This window comes from Ostrea edulis, chromosome 4 (assembly GCF_947568905.1).
Source record: "Ostrea edulis chromosome 4, xbOstEdul1.1, whole genome shotgun sequence".
In the NCBI taxonomy this organism is placed as follows: Eukaryota; Metazoa; Mollusca; class Bivalvia; order Ostreida; family Ostreidae; genus Ostrea; species Ostrea edulis.
The window spans coordinates 87,511,872-87,530,966 of NC_079167.1; the positions used below are offsets into that span (position 1 = coordinate 87,511,872).

At 37.0% G+C, this 19,095-nt stretch overlaps 1 protein-coding gene across 1 annotated transcript in view; it reads left to right on the forward strand.

Moving 5' to 3' along the window:
• Positions 1-16,972, forward strand: part of LOC125668178 (uncharacterized) — a 62,362-nt gene extending 45,390 nt beyond the window's left edge. Inside the window, exons 10-14 of the mRNA XM_056164121.1 lie at positions 980-1,201; positions 3,251-3,313; positions 4,750-4,812; positions 12,399-12,494; positions 13,111-16,972. Coding sequence (XP_056020096.1) covers positions 980-1,201; positions 3,251-3,313; positions 4,750-4,812; positions 12,399-12,494; positions 13,111-15,344 — 2,678 coding nt within the window. The 3' untranslated portion in view covers positions 15,345-16,972. The remainder of the gene's footprint in view (positions 1-979; positions 1,202-3,250; positions 3,314-4,749; positions 4,813-12,398; positions 12,495-13,110) is intronic.
• Positions 16,973-19,095: the final 2,123 nt, after the last annotated feature.

Below are 19,095 nucleotides of genomic sequence, written 5' to 3' on the forward strand. Positions count from 1 at the left end.
TGGTAAACAATAGAAATTTTTAACTTTTGTGATTACTATTTCATTTGTTTTCAAATTTGGTATGAAACATCTTTGGAACAAGGGGGGAATAAACTTTAAATTTCAGAATTCCTGCACCCCTGGGGTCTTAGGGGTGGGGCAAAAACTGCTCAAATTAACCAATTTTTAAAAATCTTCTTCTCTAAAACCACACATTTAAGAAAACTAAATGCATAGTGATGGAAATGCATAGTGATGTAGAGCAGGAAGGCCTCTACAGAAATTGTAAATTTCAGGATTCCCGGGATAGGGGTTCTGACCCCAGAGCAGGGCCAAACTTGCTATATAGTGTTTATGTGTAAAGCACTTAAATAACATCTTCTTTTAAATTAGTGTAATTGATACTAAATTGAAACTAAATGGATATTTAGAAAGAGCAGGTAGTCCTTTACCAAAAGTGTAAATTTGATGATCCCTGGGGTAGGGGGTCTGGTCCTCAGATGGGGCCAAACTTAGTATATTATAGTATTTATGTGTAAGTTTGCTGATACTGTATAAAATTTAAATGCTTACTTAGGAATAGCAGAAAAGGATGTTAAAAAAAATGGTGAATTTTATAACCCAGGGTTTTGACTTTAGGATGGGTCGAAATTAGTTATCATTTAATGTTTAATGTTGATACACCTATTATATTATGTAAAGCCTTTCATCAGTGTATGCACTTTTGAGAGCATTTAAGTTTTAAGAACACATCTTGTTTTATACTTTTGCTGAACATTAGAATTTAGCTTAGATTCTGAACAGGAATTTTTTTTCTAGATTTCTAGATTTCATAGCCCTTTGGAGTAGTGATACTTTTTCACTAGTACTCAGGTGACCAATAAGGCCTGTGGAAGTAGTGATACTTTTTCACTAGTACTCAGGTGACCGATAAGGCCTGTGGGCCTCTTGTTCAAGTGAGCAATATCACTGATACCCTTCTTTGTTTTACATGTACTAGACAAATCATCTTCTACGGGAACATGGGATCGAGTGCAATCGTATTGTCAAGAATATTTCGCATCCAAAAGAGAGGAGCAACAGGAAGAGGAAGCACAACAGAAAAGGAAGAAAACAATCAAGAAGATGTTTTGTCAGCTGAAGCAGAGGAGACACAATGAAGTTGCAGAAAAGAGAAAGTTTTCAACGAAATTTGTAGAGTTTATTAAAGATTTTGATTTGGGTATGTTGCATTTTTGCTGAAAATCTCAGTATGGCATTGAACTGAGTTTACTTAAGAAAATTGTTGTCATCACTGCCTGCAATACATGGGACATACATGATTCCAATCGTGATCGATAATCATAGAAATTCATTATTATACCTCACTATGAGAATTCTATGCAACGCGCAATCTGATTGGTTTAGACGGTCACGTGCCTGGGATGACAAAACTTCATATCTCCCTCTCAAACATCATAGCTCCCTATCATATTTCATCCCTTGAGCAGCCGCCTACATTTTCCATGAATTCAACATCAACGATGACGAAGTTTATTGTGATGTCACAATAAGTCCGAGTCATTCGACTTCCAAGTTCATAAGGCACAAAATATGCGGCGGGTCTCTGATACACAGTTAAATCGCCTGGTTTGCATTGATACAAAAACAAACATGCAAGTAAATCAGCATTCAAGGAGAATGGAAATACAAAAACTGAAAACTGGTTATCATATCACTGTATTTCGTTGTTTTTACCTTTTACCATAATACGTTGACGGCTCGGTATTACTGCTATGGTGATCTCAGCTACATTCAATGTAGAGATGAACGGACTCATCAAATGCACTTTTGTAGTCTTGCTTTGTTTCGGTATAATAAACAATTTATTGCATGAATGTTTGGGAGATATGAAGATTTATTCACCCTCGGGGAATATGATTTTTCTTGGGTGAATAAACCTTCATATCTCCCACACTATCATGCAATAAATGTATATTATTATACCTCAGTATGAGAATTCTATGCAATGCGTAATCTGATTGGTCTAGACAGTCACGTGCCAGGGAAGACAAAACTTCATATCTCCCTCTCAAACATCATATCTCCCTATCATATTTCCCCTTGGGCAGCTTCGTGCATTTTCCATAAATTTAACGTCAAAGTAGACGAAGTGTATTATGACGTCACAATAAGTCCGAACCATTCTACTTTCATAGTTCGTAAGGCACAAAATATGTGGGTCTCTGATATACAGTTTTAAAATCGACTGATTTTGGTTGATATAAAAACATGCAAGTAAATCAGCATTCAAGGAGAATGGAAATACAAAAACTGGTTATCATGTCACTGTGTTTCGCTGTTTGTACCTTCTATATATACGTTGGCGGCTTGATGTTACTGTTAGGGCGATCTCAGCTACATACATGTACGATGTATAGATGAGTAAACTCCAATCTCAAATACAATTTTGTGGTCTTGCTTTGTTTCGGTATAATAAACAATTTATTGCATGAATGTTCGGGAGATATGAAGATTTATTCACCCAAGAAAAATCATATTGCCCTCGGGGAATATGATTTTTCTTGGGTGAATAAATCTTCATATCTCCCTCACTATCATGCAATAAATGTATAATATCATTAAGTCTTAAAAGTAGATTGAGTACAAGACATGTAATATATTTTTAAATAGGTATATGTGCCACATTAAACAGTATTTTGTTTGATGCTAAAAAGCACAATTGTCTGTTTAATATCAACTTCAGAGTACTTATGCATAGAATCAGAGTTGAATTAATAATTGTAATTGTTTATGGATGAAATTTTGCGTGAAACATCGCCTGATCAAATTAAGAAGCGTCATAAGCACCAGACCTATGCTTCAATTTTAATAGCTGGATTTGATAAACTGTATTTCTGAGTCCTATTGAGCTATTCTAAGCTATTGAGGATATCCCTCATCTCAAGCTGGATTTGATAAACCATATTCTGAGTCCTATTGAGCTATTCTAAGCTATTGGAGATATCCCTCAATCTGATATTAGAATTAGCTGTTTTGAATCTGCTTCCACTTTCCAAAAGAAGTGAAATAGAAATTCACACCTTATTGGTCCAACTCATGCCTCAGATATCACAGTAGGCAGGACTCAGGGATAGTGGTTTGATTTTTGTTGCACATGAAAGTAAACCAACAATTTTACAAAATGACTGCTTAAGATTTGTTTTATGTCCTCTTGCATTGAAGAGAATTCTGCTGTAAATTTGACAGATTGATGAACACTCCATTTCAGATTCACTTAACATCAGAACAATGGAAGCGAAGAAAACTGAAGTATTAGAGGAGATGAAAGATGGTATGTATGTATGTTTCTGTATGAGTACTGCAATACAGGAAAACAGATGTATAATTTTGATCTTTTTTATGCCCCCGAGATCGAAGATCGGGGGCATATTGTTTTTGTCCTGACTGTCATTCTGTAATTCTGTCTGAAACTTTAACCCTGCTAATAACTTTTGAACAGTAAGTGCTTGAGCTTTGATATTTCACATGAGTATTCCTTGTGACAAGACCTTTCCGTGGGTACCAACATTTTTGACCCTGTGAATTTGACCTTGGAGTTTGACCTACATTTTGTAAACTTTAACCTTGCTTATAGCTTTTGAACAATAAGAGATAGAGCTTTGATATTTCACATGAGTATTCCTTGTGACAAGACCTTTCCGTGGGTACCAATATTTTTTACCCTGTGACCTTGGCCTTGGAGTTTGACCTACTTTTTTGAACATTTTAACCTTGCTTATAACTTTTGAACAGTGAGTGATAGAGCTTTGATATTTCACATGAGTAGTCCTTGTGATAAGACCTTTCCGTGGGTACCAATATTTTTTACCACTGACCTTGACCTTGGAGTTTGACCTACTTTATGAAAACTTTAACCTTGCTAATACCTTTTTAACAGTAAGTGATAGAGCTTTAACTCATTCAGCCCCACTGACAACTATACTCGTCGTATTTATAGCGCGTTTATCTGCAGTGATGAGTTTAGTCGTCGGGAAAACCCCACTGTCTGTGGCCAATGACGACTATGCTCGCACAATTACTGGGTAGTTATACAGGCCATATTCTGAGTGTTATTGAGCTATTCTAAGCTATTGAGGATATCCCTCATCTCAAGCTGGATTTGATAAACCATATTCTGAGTCCTATTGAGCTATTCTAAGCTATTGAGGATATCCCTCATCTCGAGCTGGATTTGATAAACCGTATTCTGAGTCCTATTGAGCTATTCTGAGCTATTGAGGATATCCCTCATCTCGAGCTGGATTTGATAAAATTGTATTCTGAATCCTATTGAGCTATTCTAAGCTATTGAGGATATCCCTCATCTCGAGCTGGATTTGATACACCGTATTCTGAGTCCTATTGAGCTATTCTAAGCTATTGAGGATATCCCTCATCTCGAGCTGGATTTGATACACCGTATTCTGAGTCCTACTGAGCTATTCTAACCTATTGGAGATTTATCTCTCAATCTGATATTAGAATTAGCTGTTTTGAATCTGCTTCCACTTTCCAAAAGAAGTGAAATTGAAATTCACACCTTATTGGTCCAACTCATGCCTCAGATATCACAGTAGGCAGGACTCAGGGATAGTGGTTTGATTTTTGTTGCACATGAAAGTAAACCAACAATTTTACAAAATGACTGCTTAAGATTTGTTTTATGTCTTCTTGCATTGAAGAGAATTCTGCTGTAAATTTGACAGATTGATGAACACTCCATTTCAGATTCACTTAACATCAGAACAATGGAAGCGAAGAAAACTGAAGTATTAGAGGAGATGAAAGATGGTATGTATGTATGTTTCTGTATGAGTACTGCAATACAGGAAAACAGATGTATAATTTTGATCTTTTTTATGCCCCCGAGATCGAAGATCGGGGGCATATTGTTTTTGTCCTGTCTGTAATTCTGTCTGAAAATTTAACCTTGCTAATAACTTTTGAACAGTAAGTGATAGAGCTTTGATATTTCACATGAGTATTCCTTATGACAAGACCTTTCCGTGGGTACCAACATTTTTTACCACTGACTTTGACCTTGGAGTTTGACCTACTTTTTGAAAACTTTAACCTTGCTTATAACTTTTGAACAGTAAATGATAGAGCTTTGATATTTCACATGAGTAGTCCTTGTGATAAGAACTTTTCGTGGGTACCAACATTTTTTACCACTGAATTTGACCTTGGAGTTTGACCTACTTTTTGAAAACTTTAACCTTGCTAATAACTTTTGAACAGTAAGTGATAGAGCTTTAACTCATTCAGCCCCCACTGACGACTATACTTATCGTATTGATAGCGCCTTTATCTGCAGTCATGAGTATAGTCGTCGGGAAAAACCCCACTGTCTGTGGCCAATGACGACTATACTCGCACAATTACTGGGTAGTTATACAAGCTCTGATTGGTGGGATAAAAAGAAAATGTCGGACTTTGGGTATTTAAACCAATAGAATAAAGGTTTATAAATGTTTTGGTGTTGTTGATATAATTTATTCATGATAAACATAGACAAAGAAATTGTGAAGCGTCTAAACAGATGTTGATCGTAATGGCAGCAGATGTTCAGAGTGGCGATAGTGGCAAAGAATTTGAAGGTTTTACCTTAAGAGATATTGAAGAAGCAGAAACAAAATATGTTGCACATTTATTAGAATTAGATGATGCAGAAACGGCAGGATCTGATTTAGAAATATCGGACATTGACAGTGAATTGGACGAAGAAAGTGAAAGTAGTGATGATGACGTACTGGCAGATTACAATCGCCGGAGTGACAATTTGCGACAAATAAATTTTCCTGCATTCACAGGCCCACGACCTGGTCCCACCCGTGAATTACAGGAGTACAAAAAGGAAATAGATTTCCCTACTGATATGTGTACGATTCTGTCTAACGAAAGTAACAGATATGCAGAGCTTGCATTACGATCGAAAGCAAATCCAAGTTGGTACAAAACAACTCCCAAGGAGATGCGAGCATTCTTGGGGTGCTTGATTGCGATGGACATTGTTTCAGGACTTGTATTGGTCTAGGAACAAACTTTTTCATTTATCTTGCATTGAAGAGAGGTTTACTCGGACCAGGTTTTGAAAGTATACAACGCTACTTTCATGTTGCTGACACTTCAACAAACCCTCCTAAGAATCAACCAGGACATGACCAACTTGTCCATTGTAAGACCAATCCTTGAGGCCCTATGTGTAAATTTCAAGCGGGAATACAATCCATAGATGAAGCCATGATAGGCTTTTTAGGGAGGCTTGGATTCAAGCAATATATGCCATTGAAACCCACAAAGCGTGGCATAAAAGTGTGGGTTTGAGCCGATCCATCAAATGGATCTCTCAATGATTTCAAAGTGTACACGGGAAAACAAAACAAAATTCCGGAGGTCAATCTAGGAGGGAGAGTAGTGATGGACCTGGTGGAACTTATCCTGGACCTTGGCCATGATGTGTACTGTGATAGCTTCTTCACATCACCGGATCTCTTCTTGAAGCTATGGGGAAAAGGAACCACTGTAAAATTGAATCAGAAGGGGATGCCGAAGGACTTGGATAAAATAGAATTGAAAAATCAGAGAGATCTTGTACAGAAGCAGAAAGGAAATTTAGTTGCGACAGTGTGGAGGGATAAAAGAAGAGGGCCAGCAAGTTACCAGAAAACAGAAGGATGGCTCCATGAAGAAAGTCTCATGTCTGATAGAAGTGAAACTCTACAATGCACACATGAATGGTGTTGATCTGATGCCGATCAGCTGAGATCAACGTACAACATTGCAAGAAAAAGTCTAAAATGGTGGAAGTAGTTCTTCCTTTTTGATGTGTGCATTGTGAATGCATACATCTTGATGCGAGAGTCCCCTAATCATGTTGTCAAAACAAAGACAAACAAAATCAGGCAAAGAAACCAGCTTGAATTTAGATTGAATTTAGCACACCAGTTGATAGATACATTCACATCAAAAAGAAAGAGAAAATCAGATTTTAATCCTGAACAGTCAAAAGATCATCACTGGCCATATACCATGCCCAAGAAGAGGAGGTGCAAGAATTGTGCCAGTCAGGGGATCAGATGGGAGCCTTTGAGTGGCTGCACTGAGTGCAACATTAATTCGTGTAGTGACTGTTTTAAGCCATACCACTTACGACAGTTTAAATCTATTTATGGACAGTAAAAAGTTACTTTGCTTGTGTTTGTAGTGTATGTATATAGTGGAAATATTAAAATACTGTGTTGAGAAAAGGGTATTTTTTATTTTATAGTCAAAGTTTAATGCTTTTATATCAAGATAATAAGATAATTTTTATATCATTAGAATCTATAATTTTTCTTCTTTATAACCTGAAAATGTAAGAAACGTGTATGTGTTCATAAACAAAGATTTAATGAGTCTCTATCTACTGTGTGTTGATAACTCATCAGCAGCAGGGAGTCCGATAAGAATTTGTCTGGAGCGCAGGCAGCAAAACACTGTTGAGGCTTATCTTAGATTAGGCAGCTGGGGCTGAAAGAGTTAATATTTCACATGAGTATTCCTTATGACCAGACCTTTCCGTGGGTACTAAACCTTTTGACCTTGACATTTGACCTACTTTAATTTTTTTTTTACATTGGTCATAACTTCTAAATGGTAAATATTAGAACTTTCATATTGTACATGAGCATTTCTTGTGACAAGATCTTTCTACTGGTACCAAGATATTTGCCCTTGTGACCTTGGCCATCTTCGGAATTGGCCATTATCGGGGGCATTTGTGTTTCACAAACACATCTTATTTTTTCATAGTTTGCAATATCTTAGCTTATCTCTGATTGAAGATTGTTCATCATCGTATATGAGTAGATTAAAGTTTGTTTAAACCATGTCAGCAGCCACAGATTGGGAGTTTTATACAGCACTACTTTATAATCTCCTCCAGAGTCATGTTATATTTACATGTACAACCATTGTGTTTTCTGCTTAATTTCTATTGAAATCCATTGCTTGTCAGTTGCAACACAGAATGAAGACCTTATTTTTTGTATATCTGAAATTGTTTGCAAATGGTTTCTGGTTTATTTTTTACCTTTTCTTTGAGTAGTATAATAAACAATGCTTATACATACAGTAAAATATCTCTATCTCGAAGTTTGAGGGACTTCGAAAAAAAACTTGGAGATATCCGGGGATTCGAGATATCCAAAATTGATCTTGAATTTTTTTTTGAAGGAGGATATTTGATTCATAGTATGGGACTTGCATTATAAACAACATCCCTGTTGTCGTTTCTTATAATGCAAGTTGATAAATTAATATTGTGGAATTTCAAAGGCAAACATTTCATTGTTTTTTTTCCATATCTATAAACATCCCATTGAATTCACAATTTCTTTCAAAATTAAGATGATCTTACTTTACTGATGTCCAGGCCCAACTGGGATGTATATAGCTATTGCGTTGTAGTGAAAGAACCTATCACGTAAGAAACAAAAAAGACGGATTTTTAAAAAGAACTTTTTATGTTTATTAAATACATTATCTTATTAAGTACAACTAATATGCATGCTATTTTATACAATACTACAAAGATACGGAAAATTCAGACAACGTTTGAAATGTTCTACAATGTTTCATTCAATGAACTTTTCTGACAGCATCTAAGTCCCCGAAGAACAGCGTAATGGAGGTCTGTTGAAGGATTGTTGACCGCAATTCCTCTCTAGTAATGCGGCGATCAATTCTCTGAATTCCCGGAACAAGTTCTTCCGTATTATCAGACTTTTCAATTCAGTGCTGTAAAACCTCAACAGGGTGTCTGGCCTCTGTTATGGTGGGCTTTTTCCTTGGTAGCTCAATTTCTCCTTCTTCCTCTTCTTCTTTCTCTTCATTTCTGGCTTCTTTAATAGCCTCTACAATGTCCCTCTCTGTTGTTGATTCCACTATGTTGAGATCTTCATCAACAATTACATAATCCTCGAAGGGAACTCGTAGATGAAGTGCAGCTAGGGGGATGTCATCTTCAGGGTCTTCTTCGTCTGTAGTTTCTGAGTCAATGTCTGAAAAATTTGCATGCAGGAAACAGTTTTAATAGTAGTCGCTGTTACTTTGTCCCAGACGCTGTTTAACATTCTCAGGGCATCTAGCACAATGATTTTAAGTTCTGTTTTGTTTTCAATTGCCCTAAGCTGCTTTAGAATGACTTGTTTTCTATAGTAAACTTTGAGATTCTGGATAATACCTTGGTCCATTGGCTGCATCTTGCTTGTAGTGTTTGGGGGCAAAAAGAAGAGGCGAATTGATCACTTTTAGACCAATGAATTTGGGATGCGCAATTATCAATAATCATGGATACTCTTCTCTTTTGGTGTTGAGATCACCTGTCGAGTTTTCTAATCCACACTTCAAAAAGATCGGATGTTATCCAAGCTTTCTTGTTTGCTTCATAGGAGGTGGGCAGGGTCTTGATGTTTTTAAAACATCGTGGGTTCTTTTACTTTCCAATAACGAGTAAAGGTATCTTTTCAGAGCCCGCCATATTGGCACAAACCATTACAGTTAAACGTTCCTTGCTGTTTTTGCCACCATGGCATTTTACCCCTTTAAACTCCAGTTTTATCAAACAGAAGGCACAAAAAACAAGCCAGTTTCATCTGCATTGAAAATGTCATTTGGACCATGTTCAGCTACGATCGTTTTCAGAGTGGAAGACCACTCAAACATCAATTCTGTATTGTCATCTACTGCTTTGGATTTGCCACGTACACACTTAAATGTGATGTTATGACGTTGTTTAAAATGTTGAAACCACCCACTAGTACACTTGAACTCTTTGCCAAGCTGAGAGGCAAACTCTTGTGCTTTGGCGATAAGAAGGTGCCTGGATACTGGGATATTCTGGTCTCTGGCTGACTTCAACCATTGTAGAACTGCTTGATCAGTATCTTTGAAAGTCGCTGTTCTCATCTTTTTTCTTTGAGGACCAGAGCTATTCTGATCGTAAGCATCTTTTATTTTTTCAGCATTTTTTATCCATGTTGATAATGTGTTTGGAGGGATTTCATATTTTTTAGCGATGGCCGCCTTACTGTCAATTCCTTCCTCTACATCTGCAATAGCTTGATCTATGTTTCTATGGTATGTGACTCTCATTTAATGCCTGGGATTAGCAGCTTGTCTTTACTGTCGTGAGACATGTTGTCGATTAATGCCTGGGATTAGCAGCTTGTCTTTACTGTCGTGAGACATGTTGTCGATTAATGCCTGGGATTAGCAGCTTGTCTTTACTGTCGTGAGACATGTTGTCGATTAATGCCTGGGATTAGCAGCTTGTCTTTACTGTCGTGAGACATGTTGTCGATTAATGCCTGGGATTAGCAGCTTGTCTTTACTGTCGTGAGACATGTTGTCGATTAATGCCTGGGATTAGCAGCTTGTCTTTACTGTCTTGAGACATGTTGTCGAATGATGAAAATTTCATGGGTCTCTATTTACATACTGCTGTGATCCAAAGTGTTTGATTTTTGTTCACTTTGAAGATTTTCGTGTTTTCTCTGTTCTACTTTTAATGATGAAGCGTGTATTATTAAATGCATTATCGTTATTACATGTATGAGCTTTAGCTTCAAGCGCACTTCGACAATTTTGTGGGTTTATCTACATGTAACCCACTTGTTAATGATATAGAGTGTATCATTCAAAACACCATCCCCGGAATCGGGGGTGTGTCGGTTCATAATTGGCGGTGGACTTAATCCGTAATGTTGGAAGGCTTCACTAATTAATCACCCAAGCTGTTGAACCAATTATTGCGACCCGTGTCTACTCGGAAAAGGCGAGCATGGATTAGTGGTCATTAATTATAATTGATGTAGCCATGGGCGTAGATGTGTGACTTAACGACGCCAGGTATGGTAAGCAGAGCGGAAAATTGACTGCACTTCGAGATAAACCAGGTGAATTTAGGGCATGGGACCTTTAAAATACTTCGACATAAGCGGGGTATTCGAGATTACCGTGTTCGAAATATCAGGGTTTTTTTTTTTTAAATTTTATATAGGGAAAACGGCTGGGACTGACGGTCGACTTCGACTCAAGCGGGGTATTTGAGACAAACCATATTCGAGATACAGATATTTTACTGTATATATTTATGATGGTTTTGAGTTTGTCCTTTTTGGACTATTTCTCTTTACCATTGTTCAAAAATGAAAATATGGAGAAAAGTCAAGGTCAGGTGATTTTCAGCTGTTATGTTTAGATAACTTATTGGTCATTAATTACGTTTTTGTATATTAAATTGGTACATGTATATATATTTTTGAAATACATGTGTAAAACAGAAAAATATAAATATTTATGCCCCCCTTCAAAGAAGAGGGGCATATTGCTGTGCACCTGTCGATCGGTCTGAATGTCGGTCAGTAGACCACATGTTGTCTGCTCAATATCTTGAGAGCCATTCACTTGCTTGTAATGATATTTCATGTATGGGTTGGTTATGAGTAGAAGAGGACCCATATTGATTTTTAAGGCAAGGGTCAATCCACTCTGGAGATGGGAAGGCATTGTCCGCTCAATATTTTGAGAACCCTTTGCTTGACAGACATCAAACTTGGTACACTGGTACATCGTAAGGAGTAAATGGCCTCTATTGATTTTTAGGTCACATGGTCAAGGGTCAAACTGGACAAAGGAATATACTGAAAGGTCAAGGGTCAAACTGGACAAAGGAATATACTGTCTGTTCAATGTCTAGAGAACCCTTTGCTTGACAGACATCAAACTTGGCACACTGGTACATCTTCAGGAGAAGATGACCCCTATTGATTTTGAGGTCATGCTTAAAGGTCAAGGGTCAAACTGAATATGGGAATATACTGTCTGCTCAATATCTGGAGAACCCTTTGCTTGACAGACATCAAACTTGGTACACTGGTACATCTTAAGGGGTAGATGATCCCCTATTAATTCTGAAGTCACCTTGTCAGAGGTCAAGGGTTTATAATTAACACCAGACTTGGTACAGCATAAGGAGTGGGTGACCCCTATTGATTTATAGGTCACAAGGTCAATCCACTGGGGACATAGGAAGATACTGTCTGCTCAATATCTTGAATTGGTTTGGCACTACTATCAATTAAATGATGCATGTGTATAACCCTTTTCAATTTTGCACCATGGGGGGCATACATGTTTTACAAACATTTCTTGTTTTCCTTGGTTTGTCTTTCAAACAGGGGACAATTATTTTCCTGAAAAAAATCCAAACATGTACACCCCCCCCCCTCCAACTGAGGTTGCTTAAGAAATTTAATCTCAGAATCTGTAGATACTTTAAAGAACAGATACACCAATGCCTCTGCATCTAACATTCCTGAATGTATTTTCAGAAATAGAAAAACTTGAAAATATTAAGGATGAGGACCTTGTGAACTTGCAGCCAAATGAGATGAGGATACACACAAACTACACAAAGGATGTTCATGGTAAATGGAGAATCTGGCCATTATATGTGTGGCAATACAGCATTTTTAATCTAGCCCATGCTTTGTTATATGGACATTCTACCAACATTTCAAGTTTAGAACACAAATATTTCTGTAATGTACTGTAAATCTGGATATTTTTGCGTCAATTTATTTTTGCGAATTTGAGTAAAAAGCCTATATACCGGTATTTATTTTTGTGTTTCTTATTTTTGCGAATTTATGCTGGAGCTAAATATAAATCGACAAATAAATTCCATCATACGAATTTATGTCATTAATTCAGTTCTGTCAACCCAGCAGACATTTCTTTATATACTGATAAAGACCCTCGCAAGGCGTGGGTGCATTGAAAACTAAATTACAAAATTTAATCATGTCTTTTTCTAGCTTTTAAAAGTAATGCCAAGCGTGACAATATACCAAACTGACCATCGAATTGGTGGATCTAGAATTTTTTTTACAAAAGAGTTAGTTTTGAGAAAAATATTTTTGCGAATCCAACTGACTCGCAAAAACACTAGAACTTGATCGACAACAAAAAAAACCCCCCAGATTTACGGCATGATTGCACAACAGTGTCAAATATATATTCTATGTGCATTTTAAATTTCAGACCACTTTAGAGAAAACTGCTGCAGGTATTATGTGGACAAAGTGTTGCTGATGGATCATGTACACGATTTTGCTTTGCTTAGAATTGCTGAATCAGGGAATTTAAAAGAAGACCAGGAACTATTCAGCAGCCAAAAGCTAGTGCCCATGGCAATTGATTTAACAAGAAACAACAAGGATCACATGTATGTTGCAGCTCATCCCTTCAGGAGGACTTTAACTATCGAGAACTTTGTAAAACTTCTTGCTAATGATGAAAAAAAGAAATTTGTTGTAAATTTTCATATTCATGCGCTGATGCATGCAGTATCAAGAAACAATGATGTAATACTTAGACATATCCCCGAGTCTTTGAAGAAAAGGGTCCCTTGCAGTGTTTACAGGCACAAGTATGAAATGGATGATGAAACAAAGTGTTTAATAAAAAGGAGCTACAGTGAAGGAGATCTTTACCATCACAAAGCAGACAAAAAAACACGAATAAAAGTAAATGCCAAAAGCCAATTCTTTGTATGTGAGGGAACTGAGTTGAAGGCAGAACTACCAGAAGCTGAGAAGGAGTCGACTTCTAAAAAGTTGCTGATCTCGGTGGACAGCTTGAACATTGATGATTGGCGGGAATATAGTTTGAAAGAGTTTAGTCACTCTGGAATGCCAAAGAGAAAAAGCTTACAGATACCAATTCCAGCAGCAGCAGCAGGGTCTTCCAAGCCCTACAGGATGATTATTACATCAAGACGTGAACAAACAAGCATTGCTTGTGAGGTAACTGCTGACGGTGGAAAAGATGGAAAAGGCAGTTTGAGATTGAAAAAATTGGATTGTGCCCTTGTTGTAGTAGAAAAAACTAGGCCTTTATATTTGTCTGTTGTGTGTGAACAAGTATATGTACCATTAGAAATCACAGATGGTATACTTTATTTGAAATCAGAGAAGGGATTAGAGAAAATGGAAGGTAAAGGAAAGATGGATTGGGAAAATATAGAAGCTAATTTTCAACACAAACCTGATGGAAAAAAATCCCCGGTGTACTCTCTAAGGTTGGGTGAAGCATGTCATTTGCATGATGTTTCATTTACACTACAGAAAGATAGCATGGGGAATCTTTCGCTGCATTACAGTTGTATGAAAGGAAAGGTTAAGTATGGTAGTGAAGAGTTTCTTTTGTGTTTGGAGAAAGAGGAACTTGTCAAAATTGTATTGGAGGAGGACGAGAAAAATAATTCTTGCAAAACTGTGAAAATAAATTTACCAATATGTGACACACCTAACGAAGATCAATGCTGTTTACAAGATCAAGATCCCAACATGGAGGAGAGATCTGCAGATAATGACAAGGGGGGGAAGATGAAAAGGAAATGGGGAAGATATTTTAGAGAGAAAAGAAAAGAAAGCATTCGTCTAGAAAGAGGAAGTGATGACAAATGGTCAGTGAACATTCTGATGAAACGGAAACTGGATATCAAAAGCACTGATAGGGAGACAAAGTTTAGATACTACAATCTGATTGTGACAAAGGATGGGGAAACACTCACATGGAGAGCTGAGGGACAGAAATCGAGGACATGGAAATTGTCTGAAGCAGGCCAAGATTTGCCCTATTTTGTTTGGCCTACTGATTCTTTGTCTTCCTGCTTTCAATTTCAGTTTAAAAGAGAAAAAGAGTCGCTAGTCACTCTTTCATTTAACACATCATCTGACAAGTACAGAATTTTACAATTTGATTCAAATGGGAGAAGAGATTACAAGCATTTAATTCGACAAGTGAATACAGCAAGTGCTCCCACTGTGTCTGGGGACTTATTTTATATGGAGCATGTTAGGCTGGAGAAGATTTCCACTGCTGATAAAACTAGGCGATTTGTAGAAACCTTGAACAGATCATTAAGTGTTGATAATCTGAAGGAAAAAATCATCACTAAGGAGGTTAAGGACGAAGGGGAAAAAATATACATGGAAAGTGACAAATTTGATCACCTCAAGTTGATTGACATGGAGTATGGTGCCTCTGGTGGAGCATGTTGTTACCTTGACAACCAAGGTCAGGTGATCTTGCATGGTATGTTCCTTGGAGCGTGTCCATCATTTTACTATAATGATGATGAAAGTAAAGTATTCTTCCACAAGACTGGAACATGTATCAACAAAATTTTACTCTCAAAAACCTTGGATGAAAATCTAAAGAAAAGGGGGATTAAAATCAAAGGACTCCACGTAATTCAATCTCAGTCCTGAATTCAAAGTTTGTCACTGGAAACAATAGAAAATGCTGGAAAATATTATGGAACAAATCGAATGGATATTGATTAATTGTGTACTTTTATCAGAGTGCTTCACATACATGAGATTTACCTAATTATTTTTCCATGGTGATTTTTGTCCCCCACCGCAACGCGGAAGGGGACATAGCTAGAAATACCGGTGTCCGTGCGTGCGTGCGTCCATCCGTCCCACTTCTTTTTGTGGACGCAACTCCTCAGAAACCGCTTAACGGATTTTGTCCATATTATTAGGATTGTTAGTCACCATGTGTAGTTGATCATATTGTGCTGCCATTTTGATTCGACAATTTTTACAGGAGTTATGGGACTTTGTTGAATTTGTACGTGCTACACTACAGAAACACTTTGTGGACTCAACTCCTCAGAAACTGCTCACTGGATTTCATTCAAATTTTGTAGGATTGTTAGTCACCATATGTAGTTCATCATATTCCGCCATCATTTTGATTCAATAAATTTTACAGGAGTTACGGAACTTTGTTGAATTTGTACATGCTACACTATAGAACCTACGCTTTGTGGACGCAACTCCTCAGAAACCGCTCAACGGATTTTGTTCAAATTTTGTAGGATTGTTAGTCACCATATGTAGTTCATCATATTGCGCCGTTGTTTTGATTCGACAGATTTTAGTACAGGAGTTATGGGACTTTTGTGCTTCAACTTTTTTTCCGGTGGTGGGGAACATGGCTACGTGTAGCAATCTTGTGATATTTCAAAGATATATGCAATTTGTTTTGTAAAGTGTGATTATCTACTGTGAATACATTTTCCTTACATCTAATGATCACTTGTGTCTGTATTCTTAGTATTCATTTATCATACATTTATATTGGTATATATTCTTAGTATTCATTTATCATACATTTATATTGGTATATATTCTTAGTATTCATTTATCATACATTTATATTGGTATATATTCTTGTATTGCTTAGATTATTTTCATAGATTTTTGACTAATTATAGGGAAAATATGCCTGCTTTTGACGGTGGAAGTAATACATTTGCACACAATTTTGTTTTGATTGAATATGTCACAGAAGTCTATTTCTTTACAGAAACTGGAGTTTAGTGATTTTTTTTAATGGGCTACAGAGCAGACAAGAAAGATAGAAATGAGTTTTTTATGTCATTTGTCTATCTTTGTGGGTGGAATAATCTCAACTGAAATAGACCTAACTTTCTTAAATTTTTTGGTTATTTTTGTAATAATATATGACTCCAACCAAAAAGGTGCAAGTCAATGTAATCCCTTCATCTAGTGCATGCACTGCTTCAGAGGCAAAACCAACAAACCTCTTATAAAAAATACTCCACGATCATAATACTTCAGGGTGTTATTTGTTGAATTTAGCACCTGTTTTCTGTTTGAATCACAAAATATATTCTATTTGTTGATGTCGTATGCTCTGATATAAATATACATATCAATGTATCACTAACTTCAGTAGTAGAATTTACTTTAGATCAATTGTATAAAATATTTACTGTACAGAAGAACTGTACTCAAAATCGATTGCCATAGAATTGTACTCTAATATCAGATTTATGAAATAAATTGCAGTAAAACCCTCTTAATGTGATGCTGGTTTAATATGATTTTCATTGTAGGTTGATCGTATATTGTTTACTGTTTTGCTGGAGAATTTTTCACTCATATGGAGACGTCACGAAGACCGGTGAAGGGCTTCAAATTTAGGCCTTTGCTTGGCACTTATGGCCATTGAGCAGCGAGGGTTCTTTAGCGTGCCACACCTACTGTGACACGGGTCATCCGTTTTTAAGGTCCTCTCCGAGTACCGGTGACATTCGCACCTGATGCCGAGCGTTTGGCAGTGGAACTGTCACTACCCGTTTTAACGACTTAGATCTGTCGCGGCCAGGATTTAAACCCTGGCCTTCCGCATGCGGGGCGAATGCTCTAACCTCTAGACCATGAAGGTTACTTAACTTTACCAGTTAACTTGACATTAACTTTTATATTTATATAGTCTTAACTAGATGTTATAAACTGTCAAACTTAACTAGCACTTGTGCAACTGGGTCCAGAACTATAAGCTCAAGTGAGCTTTCCTGATCACCTGTTTTCCATTGTCCGTCTATCTGTCTGTAAACTTTACACATTTTTAATTAATAACTTTGTCTCCAGAATGAATGGGCTAATTTTAATCAAACATACAATAAAGCATCAAAATTGTTCAAATAAAGGAATATTACGGTGACATTTTGTGGATATATAGGAAATACAAGAACGGGGCCATGGTTAGTCATTTTGCAAGCATCCTCAGGCGGTGTATATTCAAGTTTGTTCAAATTATGGCCCAAGGGGTGAGTAGAAGATGAGATCCGACGATGGGCCCAAGGGGATACATGTAGGGTGGGGCCACAAGGTGGGAACAAGGTTTTTATGGATATATACAGGAAAAATTTTATCTCGAGGGCAAGAGTGCCATAATTAATCATACAGGAAGTGCAAATTTCATTTTGTTTAAACCATGGCCCCAAGAGGTAGGGTGGGGCTACACTTGGGGTCAAAAGTTTTGCTTGAGGATTATAGAAAAAATCTTCTCAAGAACAACAAAGTCTAGTAGAATGCAAGCATCCTTGGGTAGTGTAGATTTAATATTGTTCAAATCATGGCCCCCAGAATTGGGTTTGGACCACAATAGCTGGTAAAGTTTTATATGGGATTAAAAGGGGAAATATTTTCTCAAGACAAGCAGGGCCATGATCATTCATATTGGTATGCAAGCATTCTCAGCACACATTTCAGTTAAATTGTGACCCTCTGGGTGAGGGGTATTATTAGGTATCAGTTTTTTGAACAGCAGGTCCACGATTTGGCATCATTGATATGCAAGCATCCCCGGGTAATGTAGATTCAATTTTCTTCAAATCAAGGACCGGAGTGAGGGATAATATATGGAACCTCATTTGATCGGGGTTAATTTTATTTAGGTTAAAATTTTGAAGATGCATCATTTCTTACAACAGCCCATTATTTTTTTCGACGATATGAGAATCATATATTATTTTGCTCTTGTCAAATCTTGCTTGAAGCTGCCAGGGTGTTCACAATGTATATAATGAGCAAGTGTGGAAGATCTTTTATATGCCGAATTCCATCGGCATCGGGCATGGAATAATGTGTAGATTTCCATGTAGAATGTACGTACGTACGATGTGCCTTTTTCTATCAAAACATGAAAGACATTCCTTTTGAAAAAGATAAGTAATTTCATATGCATAAAAAGCCACTACAGAAGGGGAGTACTAGGCTACAGTCGTTATGGTGTCGCTACAAAGAGTGGTGTAATGACGGACCGTGCACATTGATGACTTCAAGTCTTGAAAAATAACATTTGAATAAATTATAATATATGAGGATGCTAATCTTAAGATTGCATACTTGGCACCATCAACAAATTCCATCAATCAATTAAGTTTATGTAGTCGTGCATTTCCATAAAAATTGATAATTCAAGAATATAAGACTTCTCAGACGTTCACTGGCCCTAAAGGTGTGGTACGACTTTAGGTCATCATTACCTTGTCGTACCATGATTTTACTTGGTATCTAACAAGACTACCTGGAATGTTACATAGGGCGCCTGTTGCAAGCTTATGTAGCCTGTTCATCTTGAGCAATGAGTTGTACAACTTGACTTAAGGTAGTATCAGCCATCACCAAGCTGCGATGT